Consider the following 27,705-nt stretch of genomic DNA (forward strand, 5'->3'; position numbering starts at 1 on the left):
CTGAATGGCCCAGAAAAACAGAGGTTGATCGAAATAGGTAAATGCAGTAGTGTAGCATGGATTGTCAGCCCGCGGGGGAAGAAAAGTATTTTGCATCCCCTAATCCACTGACTATTAGCAGTCTGAATCCTTTCCAACAAATTAATACTTAAAGGAAATCTATGAACAGGTCTTTGCTATGTCCTCTAACAGCATCATGATGTAGGGCCTGAGAGCTTGATTCCAGGGATGTGTCACTTACTGGGCTTTGTGTTGCTGTTTCAATGACATCAGTGTTTTATCAGCAGAAGATTATCACTACTAGACTAGGTGTTGGGTGCCTACTAGTGATGAGCGAATATACTCGTTACTCGAGATTTCTCAAGCACGCTTGGGTGTCCTCCGAGTATTTTTTAGTGCTCGGAGATTAGTTTTCATCACCTCAGCTGAATGATTTACATCTGTTAGCCAGGCTGATTACATGTGGGGTTCCCTAACAACCAGGCAACCCCCACATGTATTTATGCTGGCTAACAGATGTAAATCATTCAGCTGCGGCAAGAAAAACTAAATCTCCGAGCACTAAAAAATACTCGGAAGACCCCCGAGCGTGCTCAAGAAATCTCGAGCACAGAGTACACTCGCTCATCACTAGTGCCTACCAAGTCAACTGCTCTGTGTAACCCCACAACCACTGATTTGCAGCTTTCTGCCTATGCAAAGTGTACATAGAAAGCTGCCAATCAGTAATGTGGCCGGGGTTATACAGGGCTCAGCAATCTCAGGACTACTAGATCTGCCGCAGATAAAACAGTGATTGTAAAGGACAGCACCAGACCAGAAAGTGACACATTGCTGGAATCGGGGTCTCAGCCCCTACATAGTGCTGCTCTCAGATGATAGAGCAAAGCCCGGTCACAAATTCCCTTTTACCCCTTTTCACCCAAGCACATGTATTGTATTTTTAAAGGGTTGTTTCAACTTCTTAAATGTTTCAAATTGCAAAGTATTTGTAAAAATAAATATCGATTGTCCTCTCATTAAAAATCCTCTCCGTTCTGTCTACCCAATTCCCAGGTCACCGTCCACCTCCGCAGTCTACGGGAATGACCGTTCTTGTAAATAAGTATCTCACGTTGACAAGCTGTTTTCTATAGAGCTTGTAAGGGCTGCACTGAAGCGTTCCTCTGTCAGGTCCTGTTCACACAATGCATTTACAATGCGGCTTTTGCCACGATTTTCAGAAAACTTAGTAAAGCGGCAATTTTACTGTAACTTCAAAAAATTGCAGCAAAACAAATTAGAAAAGCATTGTGTGATCACAGCCTTAACCCTAAGTAGTGCAGCTTGGTTTCACAGCTTGGTGCATAGGAACTGGTGGCACTGGCCGAGATGGCAAGGAGCTGAGCGCTGACGGTCACCTGGCAGGCACTGACTGTGGGTTACACACCATTGGTGCCACACAGGGGCCCAGGGGCCACATCTACCTCCGAAGGAGAAGGATTGTGCGTTATTGGACTGCGGAGGTGCGTGTAAGGGCAGGCAATAGCATGGCGCCGCCGTGTGGGGTGCGGCTGTGCGCTGGGGTTGGCCAGGGGGCACAGGCAGGGTCTGGATGGTAAGCGGGCACCACGTACCCTGCGGACCACGGGGTGAGTGTCACTATTGGGGTCAGCTGGAGTCATACAACAAGAAAGGGTCTAAAAAAATCCCAACTGATGAAGGTCCTGGTCTCTGGAGTAGGGTGGTGATAGTTCCACCCAATTGCAGGCAGGTTATTGTCCCCTGTTATCAGAGAGTAGCCTGACGCAGGCACATACCCCCACACCACTGTGACAGCCCCCACAAGTGTCCGGGCTCCTGTGACTTGTGAGGAGTCCGCGTCACACAGCCCCTAACCAAAGGCGAGCTATTAAGAGGAGGCGTGTCCGAACGGGTCATGTGACCATATTCCCATAAATATCACCGCCCTCTACAGACGTGATCAGTCATCGACTCCAAGCAGGGAGGGGGGAACGCAGGAGAAAAGTTTGCCCCAAGTTGTGAAGTTGCTCCCCTGAAGGATGGACGCGCTCAAGTCTGCGGGAAGGGCGATCATCAGGAGCCCCAGCATCGCCAAGCAGTCGTGGGGCGGCGGGCGGCACAAGAGTAAGTGCGGGGGATGGGACCTGTGCCCGGGACGGCGGCTGGCAGCGCAGCTGCGGACCTCCAGGACAGAGCCCTCAGCGGAGACACGTTCCGTGTGTGTGTGACAGAGCGCCCGGCACTGCTGCGTCACGTGGCTTGTATGTGTGCAATAATGGGGGAATTGGCCTCTGTCTGTCGCCCCCAGGTGGAGCCTGCATGTTGTCTACAGGAGTGACAAGCACCTTCAGCGAAGGGTTAATTACTGGGCAGGCAGTGGCCATGTGGCTCCTATGAGTATAGCTATGGTGGGTGCAGAGGCGGTGTTTTTTTTAGGCTCTGTGCGCACGTTGCGGATTTTGCTGCAGATCCGCAGCAGTTTCCCTTGAGTTTACATTACAATGTAAACCTATGGGAAACCGAAAACGCTGTGCCCAACTGCGCGCAAACACAGCGGTTTACATTCCGCAGCATGTCGATTCTTTGTGCGGAATCCGCAGCGGTTTTACACCTACTCCATAATAGAAAACCGCAGTGGAATCCGCACAAACTGCGGTAAATCCGCAGGAAAAACAGTGGCGGATTTATCAAATCCACTGCGGAAAAATCCGCAGAGGACCATTTTACCTGTGCACATAGCCATAAAGTTCTCTTTAATTATACTGATTGCATTTGTGCCCTGAGAACACTAATTGCCTCTCGGTGGCCAGTACCTCTTAGCTATGATTTGGCAGCCGAATTACAAGGGAACATGCACAATGACCCGTCCTCCATTCTCCTAGATCTGCTGTTAGTTGGGACAACCCTCCGCCATCCATTCCCCTAGTGCGAGCTGTCAGTCCCTCTGATAGCAGACTGGACAGGCCCCTCTATGTACTGTGTCCCCTGGTGTCTGCTCTGACTACTTGCTATTGATTTGATGTTAGGTTGCTAAAATGTCTGTAAGTCCGGTTTCCCCCGTCCCTGGATCAGGAGTGCGGACTGGCTGCAGGCCTCTTGCCCTGAACTTATGAGCCACATAACACTAATGGCAATATGGTTCTCAAGAAGAAAGCTACAGGTGCTCCGAAGGCTTCCATTCCCTGCGAGTAGTTCTATCCAGATACTCTCCACTCCAAAGGACTTGTATTTTATTAAGGCAATACAAAATATTCAGTGAAATTACAGCCCTAAAATATGGGCCTTCATCAGACTAGGATGTCAATGGAAATCAACTTGGACCATTTCAGATGGATTTTTTTTTTTCTTAAATCTTGTAAGTGCCTTTGACATATGCAGAAATATTTACTTAGTTTTTTTTATTGTATTTATGATTGTTACATTGTATCTTGATACTTGGTCTTGGGTAGAAGTGTCTGTCTTGTTTTGTTTTTTTTCTGATCATACAGGCAGGTCTGCTCTGACTGCCGGCAGCACGTTGCTCCTTGTAAAGGCTGTAATTGTGATATTTTTCCTATGAGGGGCCTCTGTTTTATGCAGTCTGTAGGTCACTTAACCCTTTCTACTCTGTTCATTATGAAATGACAGTGAACAGGACCATTGCGGAGATAATGTGCAGACTCCAGAAAGTGTATTAGGGAAAATCTACAAATATTGTAAAGTGTCAGACATGGATATTGTGTGTACCGCCAGGAATTCCAGGAATGTGTGTTAGGCTTAGACAAGGGGAATCGGTTGCTGTCAGTCTGCATGATGTATGGGGGAAACCTTATATTTGTGCAATGCCAGGCTCGCAGATCTACAGTCACGTTGCCAGTCTTGCTGTGATGCTGCATACTAACACCTGTAGGTGCTCCTTGTAGCAGTCGGGTGCTGTAATTTCCCCTTAAATCAATGATAAAAATAAAATTCTTTTCTCTTGTTAAAGGAGTGGTGTCTGAGGTGGGAGCAGGAATTCCTGAGTCATAGCCTGGCCAAACCTAGTTTTCCACTATGTGAGAACTTGTGGGGCTGTTATCTCTATACACAATAAATTATTGGCAGATCCTACTATACAGCACAATTCTGATAGATTCCAGATCACCAAGAAAACTCACAGAAGACAGAAGCTTCTATAAAACCCCACTAATTAGCACTTTGGTGTGAAGTGTAGACCATCTTCAGGAAGGCATCACCCAGTAATGACCTGCCCCCTTCAAAAATTAGCTAAATAGGAAAAAGCTACCTAATTTAAAGCAATCTGCCAAATATCGTGTGTTTGTGTACATGGGGCTTCCTGATGATCAAGGCACTAGCAATCGGGTAATTGTAATTTAGCCCCCCAATCCACAGCATTGTGGATGACTTTATGAAATCTCATCAGGCCACAAAGAATCCGCAGTGAGCTTTTATCTATTTTTTTGTAAGTGGATTCTTGTGCAATTGTCCACCCTAAAAAGATACATTTAATTTGAGTCAAGCTGAATATAATGATAGATAAATTATATACACACTGCTCAAAAAAATAAAGGGAACACTAAAATACCACATCCTAGATATCTCTGAATGAAATATTCCAGTTGCAAACTTTTATTCATTGCATAGTGGAATGTGTTCAGAACAATAAAACATAACAATTATCAATGTAAATCAAAATGAATATCCCATGGAGGTCTGGATTTGGAATGATACTCAAAATCAAAGTGGAAAATCAAATTACAGGCTGATTCAACTTCAGTGGAAATGACTCATGACAAGGAAAAGATGCTCAGTATTGTGTGTGGCTTCCACGTGCCTGTATGACCTCCCTACTGTACAACACCTGGGCATGCTGAGGGATCTCCTCCCAGACCTGGACTAAAGCATCCACCAACTCCTGGACAGTCTGTGGTGCAACATAACATTGGTGGATGGAGTGAGACATGATGTCCCAGATGTGCACAATTGGATTCAGGTCTGGGGAACAGGCGGGCCAGTCCATAGCTTCAATGTCTTCATCGTGCATTAACTGCTGACACACTCCAGCCACATGACATCTGGCATTGTCCTGCATTAGGAGGAACCCAGGGCCAACCGCACCAGCATATGGTCTCACAAGGGGTCTGAGGATCTCATCTCGGTACCTAATGGCAGTCAGGCTAGCTCTGGCGAGCACATGGAGGGCTGTGCGGCCCTCCAAAGAAATGCTGCCCCACACCATTACTAACACACTGCCAAACCGGTCATGCTGAAGGATGTTGCAGGCAGCAGATCACTCTCCACAGCATCTCCAGACCTCATGTCTGTCACATGTGCTCAGTGTGATCCTGCTTTCATCTGTGAAGAACACAGGGCGCCAGTGGCGAATTTGCCAATCCTGGTGTTCTCTGGCAAATGCCAAGCGTCCTGCACGGTGTTGGGCTGTGAGCACAACCCCCAACTGTGGACATTGGGCACTCACTCCATCCTCATGGAGTCGTTTTCTAACAGTTTGTGCAGACACGTGCACATTTGTGGCCTGCTGGAGGTCATTTTGCAGGGCTCTGGCAGTGTTCCTCCTTGCACAAAAGCGGAGGTAGCGGTCCTGCTGCTGGGTTGTTGCCCTCCTACAGCCCCCTCCACATCTCCTGGAGTACTGGCCCTTCTCCTGGTAGCACCTCCAGCCTCTGGACACTACGCTGACAGACCCAGCAAACCTCGCCACAGATTGCATTGATGATGGTGATGCAGCTGGATGAGCTGCAGTACGTGAGCCACTTGTGTGGGTTGTAGAGTCCGTCTCATGCTACCACGACTGTGAAAGCACAACCAACATTTAAGTGACCAAAACATCAGCCAGAGAGCATTGTTACTGAGATGTGGTCCCCACCTGCAGAACCACTCCTTTATTGAGTGTCTTGATCATTGCCAATAATTTCCATCTGTTGTCTATTCAATTTGCACAACAGCATGTGAAATTGATTGTCAAACAGTGTTGCTTCCTAAGTGGACCATTTGATTTGACACAAGTTTGATGTACTTGGAGCTATATTCTGTTGTTTAAGTGTTCCCTTTATTTTTTTTTTTTTTTTTTTTGAGCAGTGTATTTTTATTTCACTCAAATAGCTGACATTTCCTATACATAATTTGTATAGAATTACTCCCACAACCTGTGGGGAGGACTGGATAGCATCATTGTGTAAGGGAACTTTGTTGTTCATGTCTAGTCTGAGACTGTAGCAATTGGCTTCCTCTAAACATACATAATACAAGTCTATTTGGTAACTTTTTTTTTTTTTTTTTTTTTTCTCTAAGCAAGTTCATTAGTCTAAACTTTTGACTAGTCAACTCGCAAATTCTATATCTGGATATCACTCGGTCAAGATTACGAACCATAGTCCTGTTAACACTGACAATAAGAGGCCATCTTTTGGCAAATTGCTAAGTTACCTGGCTTCTCAAATACTCAGTTGGCTTTTGCTCTCCTACTCCTCATTGCGCGTCCTCCGCTTTTGCGTGGGTTTTTTTTTTTTTTTTTTTCCCCTCTGTACATTCCATTTGGTAAACAATGTGGTATTAATAAAATGAAGATGTTGTATTGTTAATTATAACTGCGTAATACAGGACAAGTTAAGAATTGTTCCCCATATCCTAAGGCTAGCTATTGCACCCAGGCTTAAATGTTTGGTAATCCTGGCTATTAAAAGCAAGTGGAGGCTGTCCCATAAAATGTTTCCTATTGTACCATGCTTTTTTTTTGTTGTTGTTTTTTGTATGTAAAGGATTGTATTTGCTCAAGGTCACTGGTGTTCATGAGAAATAAAAAGACTCTTCTGTTTATTTCTAGAGCTTCCAGAAAATTGGACAGATACCAGGGAAACTCTGTTAGAAGGAATGCTGTTTCATCTGAAGTATTTGGGCATGACCTTGGTAGAACAACCGAAAGGGGAAGAATTGTCTGCAGCTGCGGTGAAGAGGATTGTAGCAACAGTATGTGTGTAATACTTCCAAATTTCCATTGTTTGGCAAGGGAAGGAGAGAACTTTGTTTTTTTTACAGCCAGGGGTAATTCATCAATGCTGTGTGCGTGCAGCTACATGAAAATGTCAATGCGTGGAACGCCTTCTGAATCTGGAAGTAAACGTTGCGTATGATATTTAACACTTGCTGTGCACTTTCTGAGGCTGTTTAGCATAAGTGTCCCCAGGGATGATACATTGGTCTAATGGGTATGGCAAGGGCATCTGATGTGCATGGGGTCTTTATATCTTCACACTTTTTTACTAGAGTTCTAAGCTACTGGCCATAGTTGGACTACCAACAATGGGGTTCCCCTTTCAACTTCTTGTATGAATTCATACATGCTACGATAAGATACTCACCTGGTCCAGCCCTGTCTCCATCAGTGATTGTGAGTGGGCTGCAGCACTGACCTCATGGCTTTAGCGCTGCAGCCCATCATTGCGTCAATGTAAATGGAGCTCAATCACAGATTGTTTGTTCTTGCAACGATAAACTTCATGAAGTTGAAAGGACACACTTTTGCATACTGAAGTCTAAGGCTTCTTTCACACTTCAGTTGTTTGGCGTCAGTCACTTCCGACATAGTGACGGATCCGTCACAATTGTTGAGAAAACTGTTCCAACGGATCCGGTTTTTTGATGGATCCGTTACTTGGGGGTTGTCTGGGAAAAGTATCTACTTTTTGGAGCATGCGCAATTGAAAAAACGGATTGGGGCGACGGATCCGCCGAAATGACGGTCGTGACGGAACCGTCGCCCATAGGCGGCCATTCTATGGAATGATGGACGCGACGGATCTGCTGCGAACCGTCATTTCGGCGTTGACAAAACGTTTCAATGTCCGTCTATATCTAGACAACGTCCGCCAAATTTCGACGGATCCGTCGCATGACGGATGGAACTGACGACAATCCGTCGCCAATGCAAGTCTATGGGAAAATAACGGATCTGCCAAAAAAAATGAAGGATCCGTTATTTGAGGAAACTGGCATTTTTAGACTGACGCCAAAAAACTGAAGTGTGAAAGAGGCCTAAGATGACACTTGGTGTTGCATGAGATAGTACATGGTGTGGCTGAGTGTGTAAGCAGTTTGCAGCACTTTTCCTTTCGTTACGCCACATTCACACATCTGTATGTCAAAGGGGCTGTCAAGTTCGGGTCAGGAGATCCTCAGACAGGCCATGTGCAATGGTCCATACTCAGACAATAACTCAGATGTGTGATTATGGCATTAGTCATAAGCAGAACACTCTTCATTACCTTTAGGATTTCTATTAGGACATGTAGAAAGGGGCCATTGTAGTCAATCTGACATGGTCCATCAAGAAAAGGTATTTAGTCAACTGTCTATTGGTAAATCTGTCTGAGGGCTTCTTGACAAGTACAACCAGCTGAATGAGACAGTACAAAGGTTAAATGTAGTTGTGGTTTTCCTCCAGAGAACCACTGATGTTGTCATTGGTTTGACTTTCTCACATGTGAGGGGAAGTTGGGTTTATGAAGGAAATGGCATGTTGAAGTAGAGCTGTCCAGGAAGAAAAACCTGTCAACATATTATAGTTCTGACCACAGGAAAAACTTTGCTCGTGTTTAACTATGTGCATGTTACCAATCTAATTAGGCTAAAGCAGGTGGAAAGAAACTACAGAAGGTGCTTTTAAAAGTGACTCCTCGCGGAATAATCCTTCATGACAGCGTCACCAACAAGATGATTGAAAACGTGTCCATTTATAGGTGAGTTAATCACTTGCCTCACTTTTCCAAATGGCTACTGTGTGAAATGCCAAAATCTAGGCCTTCTCGGTACCAGTAATTTATTTGAGACTTATTTTAACTGCACGTCTTTAAGTATTATATATAAATAGGATGCAGTTTGCAACATTATACTAACAGAAGATGGAGTTCTCATGCCACAGTTCAGACAAATGTCTTGATCGTGCTGAATTCTACCGAGCTATAGCTCTCATCTCTGCAGGATCAGCTTTGCAGATGCTGAGTAGAATAGTGCAGTGTTGGCTATGCTTGATGTCTAATACAAATATCCCTCTTTTTGCAGAATATCATATTGTACAGCTGATAAGTTACATGACAAAGTCTTTGCCTACATTGCTCAAAGCCAACAGAATGAAACCTTGGAATGCCATGCCTTTCTCTGTACGAAGCGAAAAATGGTAACCTTGACTTTCTTGTCCATTTAAACTTTTTTTTTTTTTTTCTTTTCTTTTTTTTGACTCTTGAAACTGCGTTTAACAATGTACCTCTGCAGTGATTAGAGTAGTATTTCATGTTGTACAGGCTTAATGTCTTGAACATTGTGAATGTGACATGACCTGTAACATGTGATGGGAGTTTGTGGCACAGGTTAGAAAAGGCAAAAAAATACACTAATACAGAACCCTTAGATTCCATGGCTCATTCTCTCAATTCCTGTTACCCCTTATGATTGCCTGGGATGACATGTCTGTGACCAGCATGGTTCCCTTCTCCCTAGTCACTAGCATTACTGCTATTCTTGTGTTCAATCTACCCAACGTGTTTCCTTAGTTATGGCTCCTTCCTCTGGTAGCCCCAGGCAGCGCTACAGCTTGATGCGGGTTGAGCGCTGTTCACATGTAGCATGCCGTCTGCTACACACAGATCTTGGCGGCTACCTTCCATCCTTCAGTAAGAGGTGCTTGGTTCCCATATGCTGTCTCCAATTAGTGATGTGAAGGAGATGGCAAGAGAATAGATTCAAAGCTTAGCAGTTCCTACTGTTCTGTGAGGCCTCGCTGCATCTCATGACGAGAAGGTGCAGATACGAGAGGTATGTGGTGTCTGATCCCAGGAAAAAGGCTTTGTTTAAAGGGCACTTGTCAGCAGTATTGTGCACTGTAAACTACAGACGGTGTCAGGTCGGTGTCATTGTACTGATTAAAATGATACCTTGGTTGATGACATCTGTTTAATTTGTAGTTAATGATATGCATGTGCTCCGGTGGGTCTTCATGTGGTGCTCTGCTTAGGTAGTCATGTGTATGGCTTCCGATAGGTCACTGATTCCCTATGACCTGCCCTCTAGTTTACATACTGAATATTTTATATACCTCATTCTTGGGAGTGGGGAACAAAAGCATTCTGATGGCAAGCACCGGTACCTGTTCTGCAGCATGATTGCGTATGTAATATATACACATTTGTTTTGTAATCCTGAAGTTCCAAAAAAAGTTGGAAAGTGGAGCCTGTGCAATGGCAGCGATCGGACCAGCCCCTATCAGATCACCAATAGCTGCTACTGCACAGGCGCCACTTTCCAACAGGGGTTGTGTTTTTGTTTTTTTTTTTATGATCTGATGTGCCAGTAATGACAAATCTAGCTTAGAAGCCCAAGACAAACCTGTCTGTAGTGGCAGTGTACTTGCAAGAAGCCAATACTGCCTACAGGGGGCAGCCTTGCAGCGCTGGGATCCTGGGTTCAAACCCCACCAACGACATCTGCAAGGAGTTTGTATGTTCTCCGAGTGTTTTCGTGGGTTTCCTCCGGGTACTCTGGTTTCCTCCCACATTCTAAAGACATACAAATAGGGAATTTAGATTGTGAGCCCCAATGGGGACAGCGATGATAATGTGTGCAACCTGTATAGTGCTGTGGAATGTTAGCATTATATAAAAATATTATCGTCATCTTTTGCTTAATTTCCATATGACTGAGATAGACCTCTCATGAATGGCACTTTAGATCTCTGCAAGAAATCATGTTTTATTGTGGGGACAAAGGGCTATACAGCAAAAACCATTATGTGGGGGTGGCTCACTTAAAGGGTGTTGTCTACTACTAGGGCAAACCCTTAAAGTAAATCCTAAACTCCCCTCCCATGGCAGCGCCGTTCCCATGGTTTCTGCACTCGTTCTCTCCAGGTCTGTGATGTGGTATTGCGACTCTGATCAGCTGCAGCTCTCACTTCCTCTTCATGTTCAGTTTGTCAGAAGGCGGAGACCAGTGCTGATTGGTCGCTGGGCATCACATGTCATTCCACCGCATCACAGCCCTGGGACCACAAGTGCTGCCGCAGCAGGAGCAGGAACAGAGCCAGCACAGGAGTTGAGTACAGGCTTCATTTTATCAAGGCATTACATTTAGATTATGTGTGTTGGGTTTTTTGTTTGTGTGGTTTTTGTTTGTGGTTTTTTTTTTTTTGTTTGTTTTTTTTTTGCCTGTCCTAATTATGAAAGTACTTTAGTCTGTCTAATGTAGAAACTCTGGTATGCAATGGACGATACAAGGGGATAAAGAACTTTCTGTTCAGGCCTCCTTATCTCAGACTAATGAGATGTATATGAACCTCTTTTATAGGCACAAGCAGTTACATTAACAGTCGCACAAGCTTTTAAAGTGGCATTTGAGTTCTGGCAAGTTTCCAGAGATGGTAAGTGTATGACACGTTAAATATTAGAAGAAATTATACTTAACCCTCTTTCACCATTCTCAATATTTTATTCTGGTAAGCTATCAAAGTCTTACTCTAACTGTAACATTTCCAATGCAGTCTTCTAAAACTCTCGCAGGTCACCACCTCATGGCTGTCATGTGTACTTTATTGGAATAATTCTGCTACGGTGTTAACCTTTTTTAGGTTCATATTTTGTGTGTACAAGCGAAATGATTAAGATTTCTGAAATTTACATAAATATGCAGTCAGATGTGCAGAAGAATTGACTAATACTCCACATACCCTAAATCTGATGGCGTTAAGGCGGGGGGGGGGGGGGGGTAGAATAAAATGGCTCTCAGTAATTTCTGTACCTTCACAATGATGGCTAATGCCGATCTAGACTAACACAAGTCCTAGATTGGGAAGCGCAGCAGCAGCTCTGCCTCTGCTTGTCTGCAAAACTGTAGAGAAGGGGGTCTGCTTGTCCGATGACACAACAAACATTAGTGCAGAGATGGGTAAGCTGTCAATAGCATGAATATAAGACCATATTCTATGCTTGGTACCAAAAGGCGAAGAGCTGTACCTGTCCCAGTAGCCTTGGCTGAATCATGCAAGCACATGCCCACGCATACTGTGTGCTGGTGACCTGAGCCTGGAAGACTTGGCTTTCAGTGGGTGACCACACGATTGTTAGGGCAGTTTACTTTTGAATGAAGCTGTATTAGTTAAGTATTGCACGTGTCTGTATACTTAGGCCATGTTCACATGCTGCGGGTTCCTCTGCGGGTTAATCCCGCAGCGGAATTGAAAATCTGCAGGGCAAAACCGCTGTGGTTATCCCTGCAGATTTATCGCGGTTTGTTCCGCGGTTTCCGCTGCGGGATTACTGCTGTACTATTGATGCTGCATATGCAGCATCATGCAGCATCAATAGTAATGTAAAAAATAATAAAAATTGGTTATACTCACCCTCTGACGTCGCGATCTCCCCGGCGCTGCAAGCGGCTGTGCCGACAAGGACCTTCGTGACGTCACGGTCATGTGACCGCGGCGTCATCACGGTCATGTGACCGCGACGTCACCACAGGTCCTGTTCGGCACAGCAACTGAGACCGGACGGCCGCAGGCAGCGCTGAGAGGTGAGTATAGCTTCATTTTTTATTTTAATTCTTTTTTTTACACTATTTTATGGTTCCCAGGGCCTGGAGGAGAGTCTCCTCTCCTCCACCCCGGGTACCACCCGCACATTATCCGCTTACTTCCCGCAACGTGGGCACAGCCCCATGCGGGAAGTAAGCGGTTCAATGCATTCCTATGGGTGCAGAATCGCAGCGATTCTGCACAAAGAAGTGACATGCTGCGGAATGTAAACCGCTGCGTTTCTGCGCGTTTTTTCCCGCAGCATGTGCACTGCGGTTTGCGGTTTCCATAGGGTTTACATGTTAATGTAAACGCTATGGAAACTGCTGCGGACCCGCAGCATCAAAATCGCGGCGGTTCCGCGGTAAAAACCGCAGCGTGTGAACATGGCCTTAGTCTTCTGCAAATATCTGTTTTATTTATATTTTATTCTAAACAGGTAAAGAGAAAAGAGAGAAATCTGGCTCTGATGGTGAAGGGACAAGTAGTTCTCAATCAGAAGGGTCCTCAAGTATTACTAGCCTTAAAGGAGGTAAATGTATAGTTGGTCTTAATTGAACACACCATAATTACTGTAAGAGTATGTAGTGTAATATCAACTTGGTAACCAAATTACATTTGTTTGCAGACTAATTGCCAAAAAGTAATAAGGATTTGATTAAATTGTGGAGGTTTGTTAGTTGTCAAGTCTACAGTAACCAAATAAATGAAGCAGTGGCTCTGAAACTATTAACAAGTGGTGCTCCCAAATCATTCCTAGTCTGAGATGATGGCCGTAACTTGCTTGGCTTCTACACTCTGAGACCCCCACCACACAACAATCCAGACATACTCGTAGCAGCTCTGCAACCCCATCCTGAATGCTCAAGCTACACTCCATTCATGGTCTATGGGACAGCTCTCCGGTGGTTCCAGCAGGCCCAAAAACAATAGCAGAGTCCGGGAATTCTCCCTTTTCATGTTTCCAGGGCCCGATTATTGGATTTGGGGGTGGGCAGTCCATGACCAAATCCAAATTCTCCCCCCCCCTTAGTCAGCGGTCTGTTGGTCAGGTGCTGTATGTTTCATGCAGCTACAACGAAGAAGGCATGTATGGTGTAAGACTGTGGTGGTTTTTTTTTTTTTCTCCCCAAATTGGAAATGCCCCCTCCTAAACTCCTGCCTGAGCTGCGTCTGCCTCCTAACTGTGTAGACACTATTAATGGCAACACCGTGGCTTTGGAGTTCTAACATATGATAAAACTCAATAGACCCTTGCATGAATGGGATATGCAGAGCTAGGAACGGTCTGGGTACAAGGCTGGATATCCATTCTGTTAACGCTTCCCATGAGTATATTATACATGGCTTAATCTCTACAAATGGGGGGGGGGGGGGGGGAGAGATGAGGGGTGTCATGGTGCTTTTGTGTTTAAAGAGCTTGTAATCTATAGTTACCGTAGAGAATAAAATGAAGCAGCATAGTACCCTTATGGTACCGTCACACTGAGCAACTTTTCAACGAGAACGACAGCGATCCGTGACGTTGCAGCGTCCTGGATAGCGATCTCGTTGTGTTTGACACGCAGCAGCGATCTGGATCCTGCTGTGACATCGCTGGTCTGAGCTAGAATGCCAGAACTTTATTTCGTCGCTGGATGTGTGTGTGTGTGTGTGTGTGTGTGTGTCGCCGATCCAGCGATGTGTTCGCTTGTAACCAGGGTAAACATCAGGTTACTAAGCGCGGCCCTGCGCTTAGTAACCCGATGGTTACCTGGGGACTTCGGCATCGTTGGTCGCTGGAGAGCTGTCTGTGACAGCTCCCCAGCGACCACACAACAACTTACTAACGATCATTGCCAGGTCGTATCGCTGGTCGTGATCGTTGGTAAATCGTTTAGTGTAACGGTACCTTTTAAGCCTCAAGAGCAAAATTGTTTAAAGGGTGGTGGAATGGAATCAAATAGAAGTATGTCTAGATGTGTGTGTGTGTGTACATTTTCTATTGACTATCTGCAGTGTTTTTCTTTGTTCTAATCAAATTTTATTTAATTTAGCTACAGGTAATCTGTTAGATTTGGGAGAAGCTACTAAAACAATAGATGCATTAAATGCCAGTGACAATCATTTTGAGGATATATTTGGAGAAAGTGCCTGTAACGAGAACAACAATGTAGTGTGGGTGAGTAGGATTTGCTTTTTCTTTTAAGGCCGGCGTCACTCAGCATATGAAAATACGGTCCGTTTTTTTTTTACGGCTGTAATACGCAGAAATGTTCCCAAAATAGTGATCCGTATGTCATCCGTAGGCAGGGTGTGTCAGTGTATTTTGCGTATGGCATCCGTACTGCGATATTTTCTCACAGGCTTGCAAAACCAACATCTAATGGATTTATGTGCTCAAATGTTCATTAAAACATATATACAGCGTGTGTGTATATATAATTATTTCAGCGCGAGATGTGAAATTCATTTGCCGGCTTTTTCTTTCTCCTTCACAAACCCGACAGGATATGAGACATGGTTTACATTGGTTTACATACAGTAAACCATCTCATGTCGGGTTTGGGAAGGAGAAAGAAGAAGCCGGCAATTGAATTACTGGCTTTTATGATAGCTAGCGCTGTCTGAAATATAAATTAGAAATAAACGAAAATATATATATATATATTTTTTTTTTTTTTCAGTGTGATTTTACTGTACACGGCACTGAATTGCTGGTTTTTCTCTATAACACTGCTGTGTATTTCTCGCAAGTCACACTGCTGGTCCGTGTGTAATCCGTATTTTTCTCGCCCCCATAGACTTTCATTGACTTTTTTTTTTTTTTGCGCAATACAGTGACAAACGCAGCATGCTGCAATTTTCTACAACCATATAATACGGATCAGTAAAATACGGCAGATAGGAGCTGGGCCATAGAGAATCATTGTACTGTATGCAATCCGTATTTTCTGCACCTCTCATACGTCCGTAAAACTCGCTAGTGTGACGCCGGCCTAAGGCTCATTATTTTTTACATTTTTGGCTTCCTACATGCTGCAAAATGCAAATGTCAATGCATGAGCTTAGCATAAATTCACAATAAAATCTGCAAGCGTGCACGAAATTTGCTGTTCATTGAAGCAAGTTTAGAATATTCCTCTGAGCATAAAATCCTCTTACCTCCTGTCTTGATGGCTTGAATGTAAATGTTCAGGCAATTAATGTGAGGGAGAAAATGCCAAGCTGAAATTGTCACATGAACTTAGATTTCCGAAGATGATACCATAAGTGTTTTGTAATTGTAAACCGTAATTGGTTCTCATTAATTGACCTATAGCTAAACTTTGCCAGTGCTTTTTTTGTAACAGTACTTGCATTTGTGGAATGACAAAGGAAAGTGATCTGTAAACCCTAACTTCCAATAAAGCAGATATAACAGTTCACTTCATGTGGAAATGCTCATTCTTTATGGGTTTTTTTTTTTTTTTCCTCCCTTTCTCCTTTTTATGCAGGAACTTGATGATGGACTTGATGAGGCATTTTCAAGGTAATTCTTTAGTGTCTACAGAAATATTCTAATGTACAGTTTTGCATAGGACACACTCCTGACCTTAGGCCAGAGGCTTGCATAAATGTGCATAGTGTGTGATTTCCCACCTCCCTGGACATTGCGTTTCCCCCCCCCCCCCCCCCCACCACTCACACTAACTGAGGCCTGTCAACTTTTAAAGAATGATAGCAGTGATGGTTTGTACCCTGACACTTCTTGTTGGCATTCACTGGATTTCTTTGTTTTGTTTTTTGACTTAGACTTGCCGAGTCCAGGACCAATCCTCATGTTCTTGACATCGGAGTGACTGAGAACGATATTCAACCCGACGAGTGCTTCTCCCCTACTACTTGGGACAGAATGGAGTTCCACCCTGCCGATGGAGATGACCTGTTTATGTTCTGACACTGATAAAATAGGCTTCCAGTTTTCAGTGCAATAGTCCCAAGAGCAAATAAAATCGCTGAAATTGAATTGTTTTTGACATGGGACCTTAAAACCAAAGCTTTAACTTAAGTCTTATTTTCTATGACATAATGGAGGAAAGAACTGTTGAGAAATATATTTTTACATCAAATGGCATGCAGTGACCTACCCAAGAGCTCAACAACCTTTTGCTAACCCCATAAAGAACATGTATTTGAAGTTTGTGCTTTGGGAAATATATATTGTTACAACTTTTACATCAGTATTTAAGCTGTCTAGCATCCATGCCCTACAGATATTGAGGAGATGCAATATTTATAGCAGGCTTATTGTCATTTTATCTTTATATATAGAATTGTTTGATAAAGCAGTGGGGGCAGCCAAAGCCCTAGAAATGAGTATAGTTTTTTTGACCAGGCCATGGCTCTTATTTTTCTGATAAAAGCCGTAGATTTTCTATGACTGGACATATGACTAGTATCCAGGCAAATGTAGGCAATAATATGGCTTTGGCTGTCTGCTCTGGTCGTTCACCAGCTACATTTTAGGGTGTTTCTTAATCTTCACACTTGTGTATACAGTATTAACACCATTTCTTATAATTTTTTTTAAACACTTTAAATTATCGCACTTCAGTGAGAATTGCACTTATTGTATTTTTTATGGAAGCTAAAGGAAAGCGCTTTTTTCCTGTTTGCATGCTTTTCTTTTAGTTTATATTTAATACCATGCTGGTGGTGATCATGTAAATTTTTGCTTTTTTGAAAGGGGTTGAGGTGAAGAGTTCTGCATAAACCAAGAAAATGTACACATCATAACGCTGGCTGATTTACAAAGTTTTACAAGTGCCCAGTTTTGTCCCATGTTTTGTGTATGTCACTAGTTTATGTCCATTGGAGATACCACCTGCCATCATGCAGGATTCTCATGTCAGCGTTGACTGGATTAACACTAACCTTACCCAGACCGCTCCGTCACTATTGCTACCCAACGTTTTCCAAACTCTGAAAGCTCAACCATTTCCCTTCGCCCATTCGTTTTTTGTAACTGACACGATCGAGCTGAAACACTTTAACTTCTGGCTCTTCATCAGATATTTGTTGGGTTTCGTCATGATCTGGATAAACAAGTAATATTGATGTAAAAATTGAAGTGTTTTTTTTATGTTGAAATCCTTGATATAGAAGTTTATTTTCTAACTATGCCTTGTAATACAGCTTTTTATTACTTGAATGTACAACTGTAACATAAGACAATCATTCTACAATATATTCTGCTTAAAATCTAAATTTATAAATGTGTTTTGGCTTTGTGCAAATTCTTCAACATTTGATTCGACCTTCTTGTCTATTGGGAGAGAGGGGGCATCTCTTCTAAATCCCTGATCCTTTGAGACTAGATGGCCTTGTGGTGACAAAATAGGGTAACTTAGTCTTGAGGCTATTGTGATAAAAAGCATCAGTGTCCTAAAAGATGATTGAACTGCACGGATTACAAAAATTACAAAATTGCCAAATTATGTATGAATTTTGTTAGCAATTTGTCAGAATACTAAATCGGGGACCCTAAAACTTCTGATAACCCTTCCAATACCCCACTTGTTATACTAGTGCCATTCTATTCCACCGCCCTTTAGAGATATTATTGTCCTCATCAGAATTGGTGTTAGCTTTTTTTTTTTGGGGGGGGGGCACCAAAGTGAGGACTCTTGAGTGGGGAAAAAGCGCTACATTAAAGTGTGGGACAGACTCCTCCATTTGTGCTAAAAGCTGCAAGCTCTTATCTACAGTTCAGGACAACTACATCTTTAAGGCTGGGTTCACATTAGCGTATCTGTGCGCAGCGTATAGATCAGCATGCGTCTTGCATACCGATATTTGACATTGTGTACGCAGGGACATGCATTGGCATCAGTTTGCATGCGGATGCATCCGCATGCATTTTGCCGTGCCTGTCGAACGCAACATGTTGCTTTTTTTTTTTTATTTTTTTTTGCATCATGCGTAAGCTGATGCAGATAAAAAATGCAGCATAGGCATTCGTTTAGGGTATGTTCACACGTTGCGGATCCGCAGCAGTTTTCCCTGTTAACAGTACCATATAAACCTATGGAAAACAAAATCCACAGTGCACATGCTGCGGGAAAAAAACGTGCGGTAGCGTTGTTCCGCAGCATGTCAACTCCTTGTACGGATTCTGCAGCAGTTTACACCTGCTCCATAATAGGATTCTGCAGGTGTAAAACCGCAGGTGGAATGCGCAAAAAAATACGGTAATCCGCAGTGCGGTTTACCTGTGTATTTACTAAAATCAGTCTGGAAAAATCTGCAACACTTTCCGCAACGTGTGCACGTGGCCTTTAATGGGTTTTGGTATACGTTGGTGCATGCAGATATGCTGCGCACAGATGCGCTACTGTGAACTTAGCCTTAGCTGGTAGATGAACCAAACGGAGGCGATAATTTACTGGATATGGTCCAGTCAAATAGACCAGAAACATCAGAACTACAGATCTGGCAGCAGCAACCATAGTATGGCAAATTGATTTTTATTTTTGGAATCACCCCAAAAATCATATGAGCACCGTGATCAGGTCATGATCTACAGCATTCTGTAATGCTGAAGATAAGCGCCTGATGTAACCTGAAAGATGAGAAAAACAGGTTATACTCACCCAGGGGCGGTCCAGTGCCTCCCATCTTCTTACAATGACGTCCTCTTCCTGTCTTCAGGCTGCGGCGCAGGTGTACTTTGGCCTGTTGAGGGCAGAGCAAAGTACTGCAGTGCACAGGCGCCAGGAAAGGTCAGAGGCCCGGCGCCTTCGCACTGCAGTACTTTGCTCTACCCTCAACAGGGAGACACAGTACGCCTGCACCGGAGCCACAGTGTGATGACAAGAAGAGGACATCATCGTATGAAGATGGGAGGGACCGGACCTGAGTGAGTATAATATAACCTGTTTTTCTTACCTTTCAGGTTACATCGGGGGCTTATCTACAGCATTACAGAATACATTCCAGAATGCTGTAAATAAGCCCCTGATGGCGGTGGCCTTAGCTCATATATGATTTTTGGGTTGACAGATTCCGTTTAAATGTAATATATTAAACTTTTCAAGGTGGAAACTGCAAAAACCTGGAACTTAAGGAAAGCTAAATACAATCGAAGGGCTTGGTCTTGTAGACTGGGATCATGTCCTGGTTACTGAAGATAAATGGGGCAAGTTTAAAGATTTACTACTAAAATCCCATGAAAAGATTAACCTCTGGTTTAAAAAAAAAAAAAAAAAAAATCCAGGGGGGGAAAAAGGGTAGTTTTAAAGTGTATAATAAAGCAAAAGAAAGGGTATTAAAAATCTTAAAGGCTGAGGAATCGCATGCTATAAAGATCTCAAAGAATCAAACACTCTACACACTTTCACAAATGTTGGAAACTGTCTCTCAAGGAAGTTATCACGGTGTGGTGAGCATCTTGAAATTCCATCGACACCCCCCCCCCCCCCTCCCCAGTGCTTCTAAGTATAACAGAAGTAGAGTGGGAAAAATTAAATTTAATTACAAATACAGGCTTTATCCCAATTTTTTTTCCACAATGGTATGAGGATGCACCATAAAACTTGTGCAATTTCTCCGGAGTACGTCGCTTAACACATGTGGTCAAACTACTTTTGAGGTACAGAAGGGAAGAGCGCTCTATTGCGGTTCAGATTCTTGCTATATTGAGGGTGCCATGTCACATTGGCAGAGCCCCTGAGGTGCCCGAACACCGGAATCCCCCATAAGTGATGACCTTTTACAGGCTAGACCTCTCAATGAATTAATCTATGGGTGCAGTCAGCATGTTGACACCACATCTGACACACAAATGTATACAATTCAGTGGTGAAAGAAATATTATTTTTTTTGTTTGTTTGTTTTACTGTTAAAATGTTTTTGTTTTTTTTTTAGCCCAACGGTATTTATAAGGGATAATAGGAAAAACAGACCTCTGTTTGTTGTGCGATTTCTCCTTATTGTGGCAATATTCTACATGTAATCAGGCACAGTACAAAGCACAGAAGGGATGGAGCGCTGTAGTATAGTGAAGATTTCACTATTGTTTGCGGGTGCCATGACCCACTGTGAGAATGCCTGGGGTGCCAGAACAGCACACCCCTTCCACCAACACCCTTCCCCTCCCCCCTTCCCCATATCCTCATAAAAGACCACATTTTACAAACTACATCTCTCAATGAATTCATCTAGGGATGCAATGATCATATTGGCAGCACAGGAGTGTCACAAAACATTACACTGTTGGGCTGTAAAGAAAAGAAATTAAATTTTTACCACAAAACTTGTCTTAGCCCAAAATTTTATATTTTTACACTGGGAAATAAGTAAAAAAAAATGGCACAAATGTGTCCAGTTTCTGCTGAATGTAGAAATGCCCCATATGTGGCTGTACAGTACTGCTTAGCTACACGATGAGACCCGGGAAGAGCTGAGCGCTATTTGCCTCATAGTGTGCAGATTTTCCTAGAAAATTTGCGGACTCCATATACAGAGTCTCTAAGTGATAGAAGAGCAGAATACCCCCACAAGTGACCATTTTGGAAATTACAGCTGTGTGAAAGTATTTGCCCCCTTCCTGATTTCCTATTCTTTTGCATGGTTATCACATTTAAATGTGTCACATCACCAAACAAATTTAAATTAGACAAAAATAACACAAGTAAACGCAAAATGCAGTTTTTAAATGAGTGATGGCTGTGGTGCGTCTGGATTAGGGGGGGAAAAACCTGCCCCTGTTGCGATTTCGAGGTATGAGGGACAAATTTCAAAAACCATTCTTTCAGCAGTGCCAGGGACCGGAACTAAAAGAGCCACCTTGTCAGAATGCAGCATTAGTGCTGTACAAAGTGGCTCTTTTAGTTACAAATGCCTGAGGGGGTGACAGGTTCCCATTAATGAGATTCTCGTGCTTCGGGGCAGGCGTGTGTGTGTGTGTGTGTGTGTGTGTGTGTGTGTGTGTGTGTGTGTGTGTGTGTGTGTGTGTGTGGTACTCTGCTAACATACGCATCTGTATGGGCTTATGACAGGTCATTGATCCCTCAGTGATCTGCCCCCTATTTTACATGCTTCGTATACTATTGTGTGGTTAGAAAAAACAATTACGTTAAGCAAAATGGTTGCGGCATCTGCACAATAGCCTGTATCACATATATCACATTGCATATGACATGGCAGCGTTAATTTTTTTTTTTTTTTTAATTGTGCTGCAGCCATATTTCTAATTTCTCCAGCAAAATGGCGGCGCACGCGCAGTAGTATCTATCGCTTGGCAATCGATGCTACTACACATGCACCACTGCCATTTTGCTGGAGAAAAAAAAGTGGCTTCAGGAAAATGTCGCCAGCGTATGCACAGTAGCATCTTTCACGTTCTGATAGAGGCTACTTCGCAAGCGCTGGTGCCATTATGATGGTTTATTTTTTTACCCTACCATATGATATGCATAATGTGATACATGCCATTGCGCCATTTTGTTTAATGTAAAAAAAAAATTTCTAACCACACCATAGTATATGCATTATGCAAAATAGGAGGCAGGTCACTGAAGGATCAGTGACCAGTCATAGGCCCATAAGGATGCACATGTAAGGAGAGCACCATATAAAGGCCCCCCCACAGGCCCGCCCCAAAGCACGAGAATCTCATTAAGGGAAAACTGCAAATAAAGATTAAACAACAACCACAAGATGGATTTAATCAACCAAGGCATCATGTTAATCAGTATAACAGCGCCAACCTGACAGTTTACTGAGGAAAATCCTGATGACAGGTTTGCTTTAAGGTCAGTGTTCATGTATTATTCCCTCTGCTCCTTGGTCAGTCCGCATCTAGAATACTATGTCCAGTTCTGAACACCACATTTAAAAAAAAGACATTGAAAAACTGGAGCAAGTTCAGAGCAGAGCTACCAGGATGGTAAGTGGACTGCAAAGTATGTCCTGCGAGGAATGATCAAAGGCTTTGGGAATGTTTAGCTTGAAAGAAAGAAAGACTAATAGCTATCTACAAATATCTGAAGGGATGTTACAGTGTAGTGGGATCATCCTTATTCTCATTTGCGCATGGAAACACGAGAAGCAATGGAATGAAACTGAAAAGGAGAAGATACAGATTAGATAAACTTTTTAACAGTGAGGGTGATCAATGAGTGGAACAGGCTGCCACATGAGGTGGTGAGTTCTTCAATGGAAGTCTTCAAACAGAGGCTGGACAGACATCTGTCTGAGATGGTTTAGTGAATCTTGTATTGAGCAGGGGGTTGGACACGATGACCCTGGATGTCCCTTCCAACTCTAACATTCTATGATTCTATGCTAAATGTAATTTAGGCACACTGTGGGGCTCAGAAGGGAAGGGGCATTTGAATTTGGAAGTACAGAATTCAATTCAATGAATTTCTTTTGGCAGGTGAGGAGCCATTTTGCTTTTTAGAGAGCCTTTGTGCTACCAGTAATGTGGAAGCCCTCTATATTTCCATTGATAGATGACGGACCTGAGTAGGGACTTTCTTTTTTTGTGGATTCAGTTGATGATTTTATTGGGAACATTTGACATAACATTTTGTATTACATTTATCCGGCTCTCAACACTGAGCATTTAGATGGGTTTTAGCATTCAAATCTCCGAGTCACGTGATTCAGATGAAACCCCCTGGGATACATTTACTATGAGGCAGCAGAGTTACTTTGGACTCCATCTGGCCTTTGTTCAGTGTTGTCCTTCTTTTCAGAGGTGCAAAAAACTGGCTGAAGGCACTTTTATGCATTCTTAAAAAGATGGACACTGCTGGATCACTGGCCAGACGGCTTCCACAGTTCCTCCAAATGCCTCACTATAGGGAATAATCAGCCAGGGATTCGGTCTGAATCACATATTTCGAAGATTTAAACGGAACCCCGTTGTAAGTGCTCAGCGTAGAGTGCAGGCAGGAGAAATGTGCTCCGAGCCTTACTGCGATCTTTGGTAGGCAGAATGAACAAATCATTAGTAGGTCAAGAATTGTTTTTATTTTTTACGCCGTTCCTCATGCAGTCTAAGTGATTGAATGACTTTTTTCTTTGGGTCAGCGCGATTACAGCGATACCAGACTTTATAAATTTTTTTTTTGTTTGGCTGCTGTCACACACTAAAAGACACTTTTTTTTATTTTTGGAAAAACTAGTTTTTGCATCTCCATATTTTGAGAATGATAATTTTTCCATATTTCTACCGACAGGGTCATGTAAGGGCTTGTGTTTTGAGGGACGAGTTGTCGTTTTTGCGGGTACTATTTTCGGGCACATAACATTATTTAATCGCTTTCTGTTTCAATTTTTGGGAGGCAGGATGAATAAAAACCAGCCACTCAGAATTTTTAATTAATGCAGTTCACCGTGTGGTAAAAGTGATAACACATCTTTATTCTTCAGAACACTACGATCTCACAGTGATCCCACATTAATGTAATATTTATTTTGGTGCTTTTACACAATAAAAACTATTTTTATAAAAAAAAGCATAGTTTGTCATGTGTTTGGTTTCTTTATGGCGTTCACTGAAGGGGAAAAATAGTGGAGCAATTTTATAGATTGAGTCATTCCAGACGCATCGATACCAAATCTATGTGATACCAAATGTGTGTACTTTTTTTTTTGTACATAAAAATGTGTATCGGTGTAATATTTGTTTTTATTATTTTGCAATTTAAAAAAATATATTTTTACTTTTTACTTAGTCCCTCTATTGGACTTTCACTTTCTTTACTTTGATTGCAGGTATAATGCATTGCAATGCAATCTACATATCCAGAAGCATCTTAGACTATCCTGTAAGCATGATCTAAGATGCTTTCCATAGCTTGATGAGCCTGGGGTCATCATGACAACGATCGGGCCCCCGCGAGGACAACGATCTGATTGGAGAGGTATTTCCCGTCCTTCTCCCTGCCTCCTAAATGTTGCGATCACTCAATTGCAGCATTTAGGGGTTTAAACAGCCAGGGATGGTGCTGGTGCCTTCCCTAGCTTTCACAGCAGGAGCTTGGCCACTAGCAGCGCTGAGCTCCTGCTGTGATGGTGCTGGAGGTGCTGATAGTGCTGATATTTCAGCACATCCTGTGCAATCATGCTGAGATTGGTCAGTCAGATTGACTGACCCATCACAGCTCACTGAGTGAGGGGCTGACAGCATAGGTCCCCGCACCTCTTCCCGTGCCACTTAGCGCCTGTCACTATGAAACTGTCACTATGCTGACCTGGTGATGGCTGTGAAGCTTGGCAAACTTACACACGTACCATGCTTGGCCCACGTGCTCAACTTGGTGGTTCAGCATTTTCTGAAAACCTACACAGATTTGCCAGATCCTTCGGGTCAAGGTATGCCACTTCAGCACCCATTTCCGCAAGTCGGCTACAGCTGCCAGCTCAACAACTGGTGTGTGATGTGTGACCACGCACTGGAACCCCACACTGCACATGCTGGCAAGGCTTTCTGAGCAGCAGAGGCCAGTTGTTGAATACCAGCTCTAAAATGCCCATCGGTATTCTTGTCAGCCTCGGCACAAGACAACTGAAGAGTGGGCATGGATGTCGGACATTTGTGCGATTCTACAAGACTTTGAGGACTCCACAAAGATGGTGAGTGGCGATGACGTCATAATTAGCACAACTATCATGCTTTAGTGCTTACTTAAACAGTTGCTGCTCACAAATATGAAGCTTTGCATGCGGACCAAGTGAAGATGGAGGAAGATATGAGACAGAGAGATACTACCGAGCCTAGCCTCATCTCATCTGCTTAGAGCCGATTGGTTAACAATGAGGAGGTGGAGGCTGACGCAACAGCTAACGCAACAGAAGTTAGTACCCACACAATCTTCGTCCTGTCTCTCCTACCTGGATGGGCTGTGGAGGGGAATGAGGAAGAAGAGAGGGATGAGATGGAAAGTCATCATCATGGTGGAGACAGGGTAGTGTTAGATGTATGCAGCTGCTGATAAAATTTGACCAACGAATATTTTCCTTGAAAACCTTATTTTAGTAGGTTTACAAAGTCAACGTGTTTTGAGGTCAACGCAGGACCTCCTCATCAGGACAAAAAACAACTACACTCCTCAAAGAGCTTAGAACCACATTCAAGAAGTTTATTATCCCTTCTGGTGCTTCACAGGAGCTAAAGCAATGTGGGAGGAAAAAATGAACATTTTTTTTCCACAAAAATTTTGTTTAGCTCCAAATTTGTTATTTTCACAAGGGTAACAAAAATGGACCAAAAAATTTGTTGTGCAGTTTACTCCTGATAATGCCGATGTTGGGGCTTATGGCGGGGCTCTGAAGGGAAGGAAAACCTTTTAACTTTTTGACCACAAAAATGGCTGGAATCGAGAGTGAATGTCATGTCGTGTTTGGAAAGCTCCTGGTGTGACTAAACAGTGGAACCCCCACCATAAGTGACCCCATTTTGGAATCTAGACCCCTTAAGGAATGTTTCTAGATGTGTGGTGAGCACTTTGAATGCCCAAGTGCTTCACAGAAGTTTATAAAGTAGAGCCATGAAAATAAAAAAATTCGCATTTTACCCACAAAAATGTACTTTTAGCCCCAATTTTGTATTTTTACAAGGGTAACAGGAGAGAATGGACCCGAACATTTGTTTTACTATTTCTAGTGAGTACCCGATACCCAGTATGGGGGAAATACTGTTATTTGGGTGCACTGCAGGGCTCGGATGGGAAGGAGCACTGTTTGACTTTTTGAACACAAAAACGGCTGGAATTGAGAGTGGACACCATGTCGTGTTTGGAGAGCCCCTGATGTGCTCAAACAGTGGAAACCTACACAAATGACCCCATTTTAGAAACTAGACCCCTTAGGGAACTTATCTAGATGTGCATGAGCACCTGGAACTCCAAGGTGCTTCACCAAAGTTAACGTAGAGCTGTGAAAATAAAAATAAATCACATTTTACCCACAAAAAAGTACTTATACCCCAAACTTTTTTTATTTTCACCAGGGTAACAGGAGAAAATGGACCCCAAAATTTGTTTTGAAATTTCTCTTGAGTACGCCTATACCCCATATGTGGAGGAAAACCACTGTTTGGGTGCATGGCAGGGCTCGGAAATGAAGGAGTGACATTTGATGGAATGGTCTGCGGGCATCATGTCGCCTGATATGCCTAAATAGTGAAAACTCCCCACAAGTGACCCCATTTTGGAAACTACACCCCTCAAGGATTTTATCTAGGGATATAGTGAACATTTGAACCGACAGGTACTACACAGAATTTGATAACATTAGGTCGTCATACTGAAAATTTTCATTTTTTTTTACGAAAAAGTTGTTTTAGCCCCAAATTTGTAATTTTAACAATGGATAATAAGAGAAAACGGACTTCGTAATTTTTTTTGCAATTTTCCCCTAACGTGACTATATCCCCTGTGTGGTCAAAAACTTCTGCTTGGGCACATGGTGGGGTTAGGAAAGGAAAGAGTACTATTTACATAAAATAGATTGTGAATGCCATGACATGTGAAAGCAGCAGAAACCCCCCCATTCAAGGCATTCATCTAGGGGTGTAGTGAGTATTTTGAACCCATAGGTGCCTCACAGAATTTTATAACATTGAGATGTGGAAATGCAACATTTTAGTGGTAAAAATGTAATTTTTGTATTTCCTGCAAATTTGTCAGATACACAAGAGTTAGTAGGTGAAACTAGACCCCACAATTTATTGCGCAATTTCTCCCGAACGCGGTGCTGCCCCATATGTTGTCAGAAATTACTGTTAGGCCACAAGTTAGTTACAAATTTTACTAGAATAGTTTGCTGGCGACATTTGCAGACCCCTTAGGTGACAGAGCAGCAGAAAAAAAACAAAATGACCCCATTGTAGAAACGGCACCTCTCAATTAATTAATCTACACCTGCATTTACTATTTTGTAACATCCAAGCCAGGCTTTTTTTCTGGAGAAAGCAAATCTGGCAGTCTAGTATCCATAAGTTTTGTCCCCATACAGTGTAGAACCCCCATATACTGTAGTGCCCTCATATATTGTGCCAAGCTTGTGCTTCTGGCGATATGCACCCATAAATTAAGTGCCTTCTCTCCATTACAATGCCAAACATGTGGCTGCTTACTGTGGTTTAGGCACAGATGGGCTCAGAAGGAGGG

General features: G+C 43.1%; 1 protein-coding gene across 1 annotated transcript; it reads left to right on the top strand.

Moving 5' to 3' along the window:
- Positions 1-1,960: 1,960 nt before the first annotated feature.
- LDLRAP1 (low density lipoprotein receptor adaptor protein 1) lies at positions 1,961-17,825 on the top strand. Its single transcript, XM_077295924.1, has 9 exons — positions 1,961-2,127; positions 6,827-6,969; positions 8,626-8,738; positions 9,061-9,175; positions 11,338-11,410; positions 12,999-13,091; positions 14,596-14,720; positions 16,036-16,070; positions 16,334-17,825. Exons 1-9 carry the CDS (start codon positions 2,043-2,045, stop codon positions 16,476-16,478), a joined length of 927 nt encoding a protein of 308 aa, XP_077152039.1. The 5' UTR covers positions 1,961-2,042; the 3' UTR covers positions 16,479-17,825.
- The last annotated feature ends 9,880 nt before the right edge of the window (positions 17,826-27,705 follow it).

This window comes from Ranitomeya variabilis, chromosome 3 (assembly GCF_051348905.1).
Source record: "Ranitomeya variabilis isolate aRanVar5 chromosome 3, aRanVar5.hap1, whole genome shotgun sequence".
NCBI lineage: Eukaryota > Metazoa > Chordata > Amphibia > Anura > Dendrobatidae > Ranitomeya > Ranitomeya variabilis.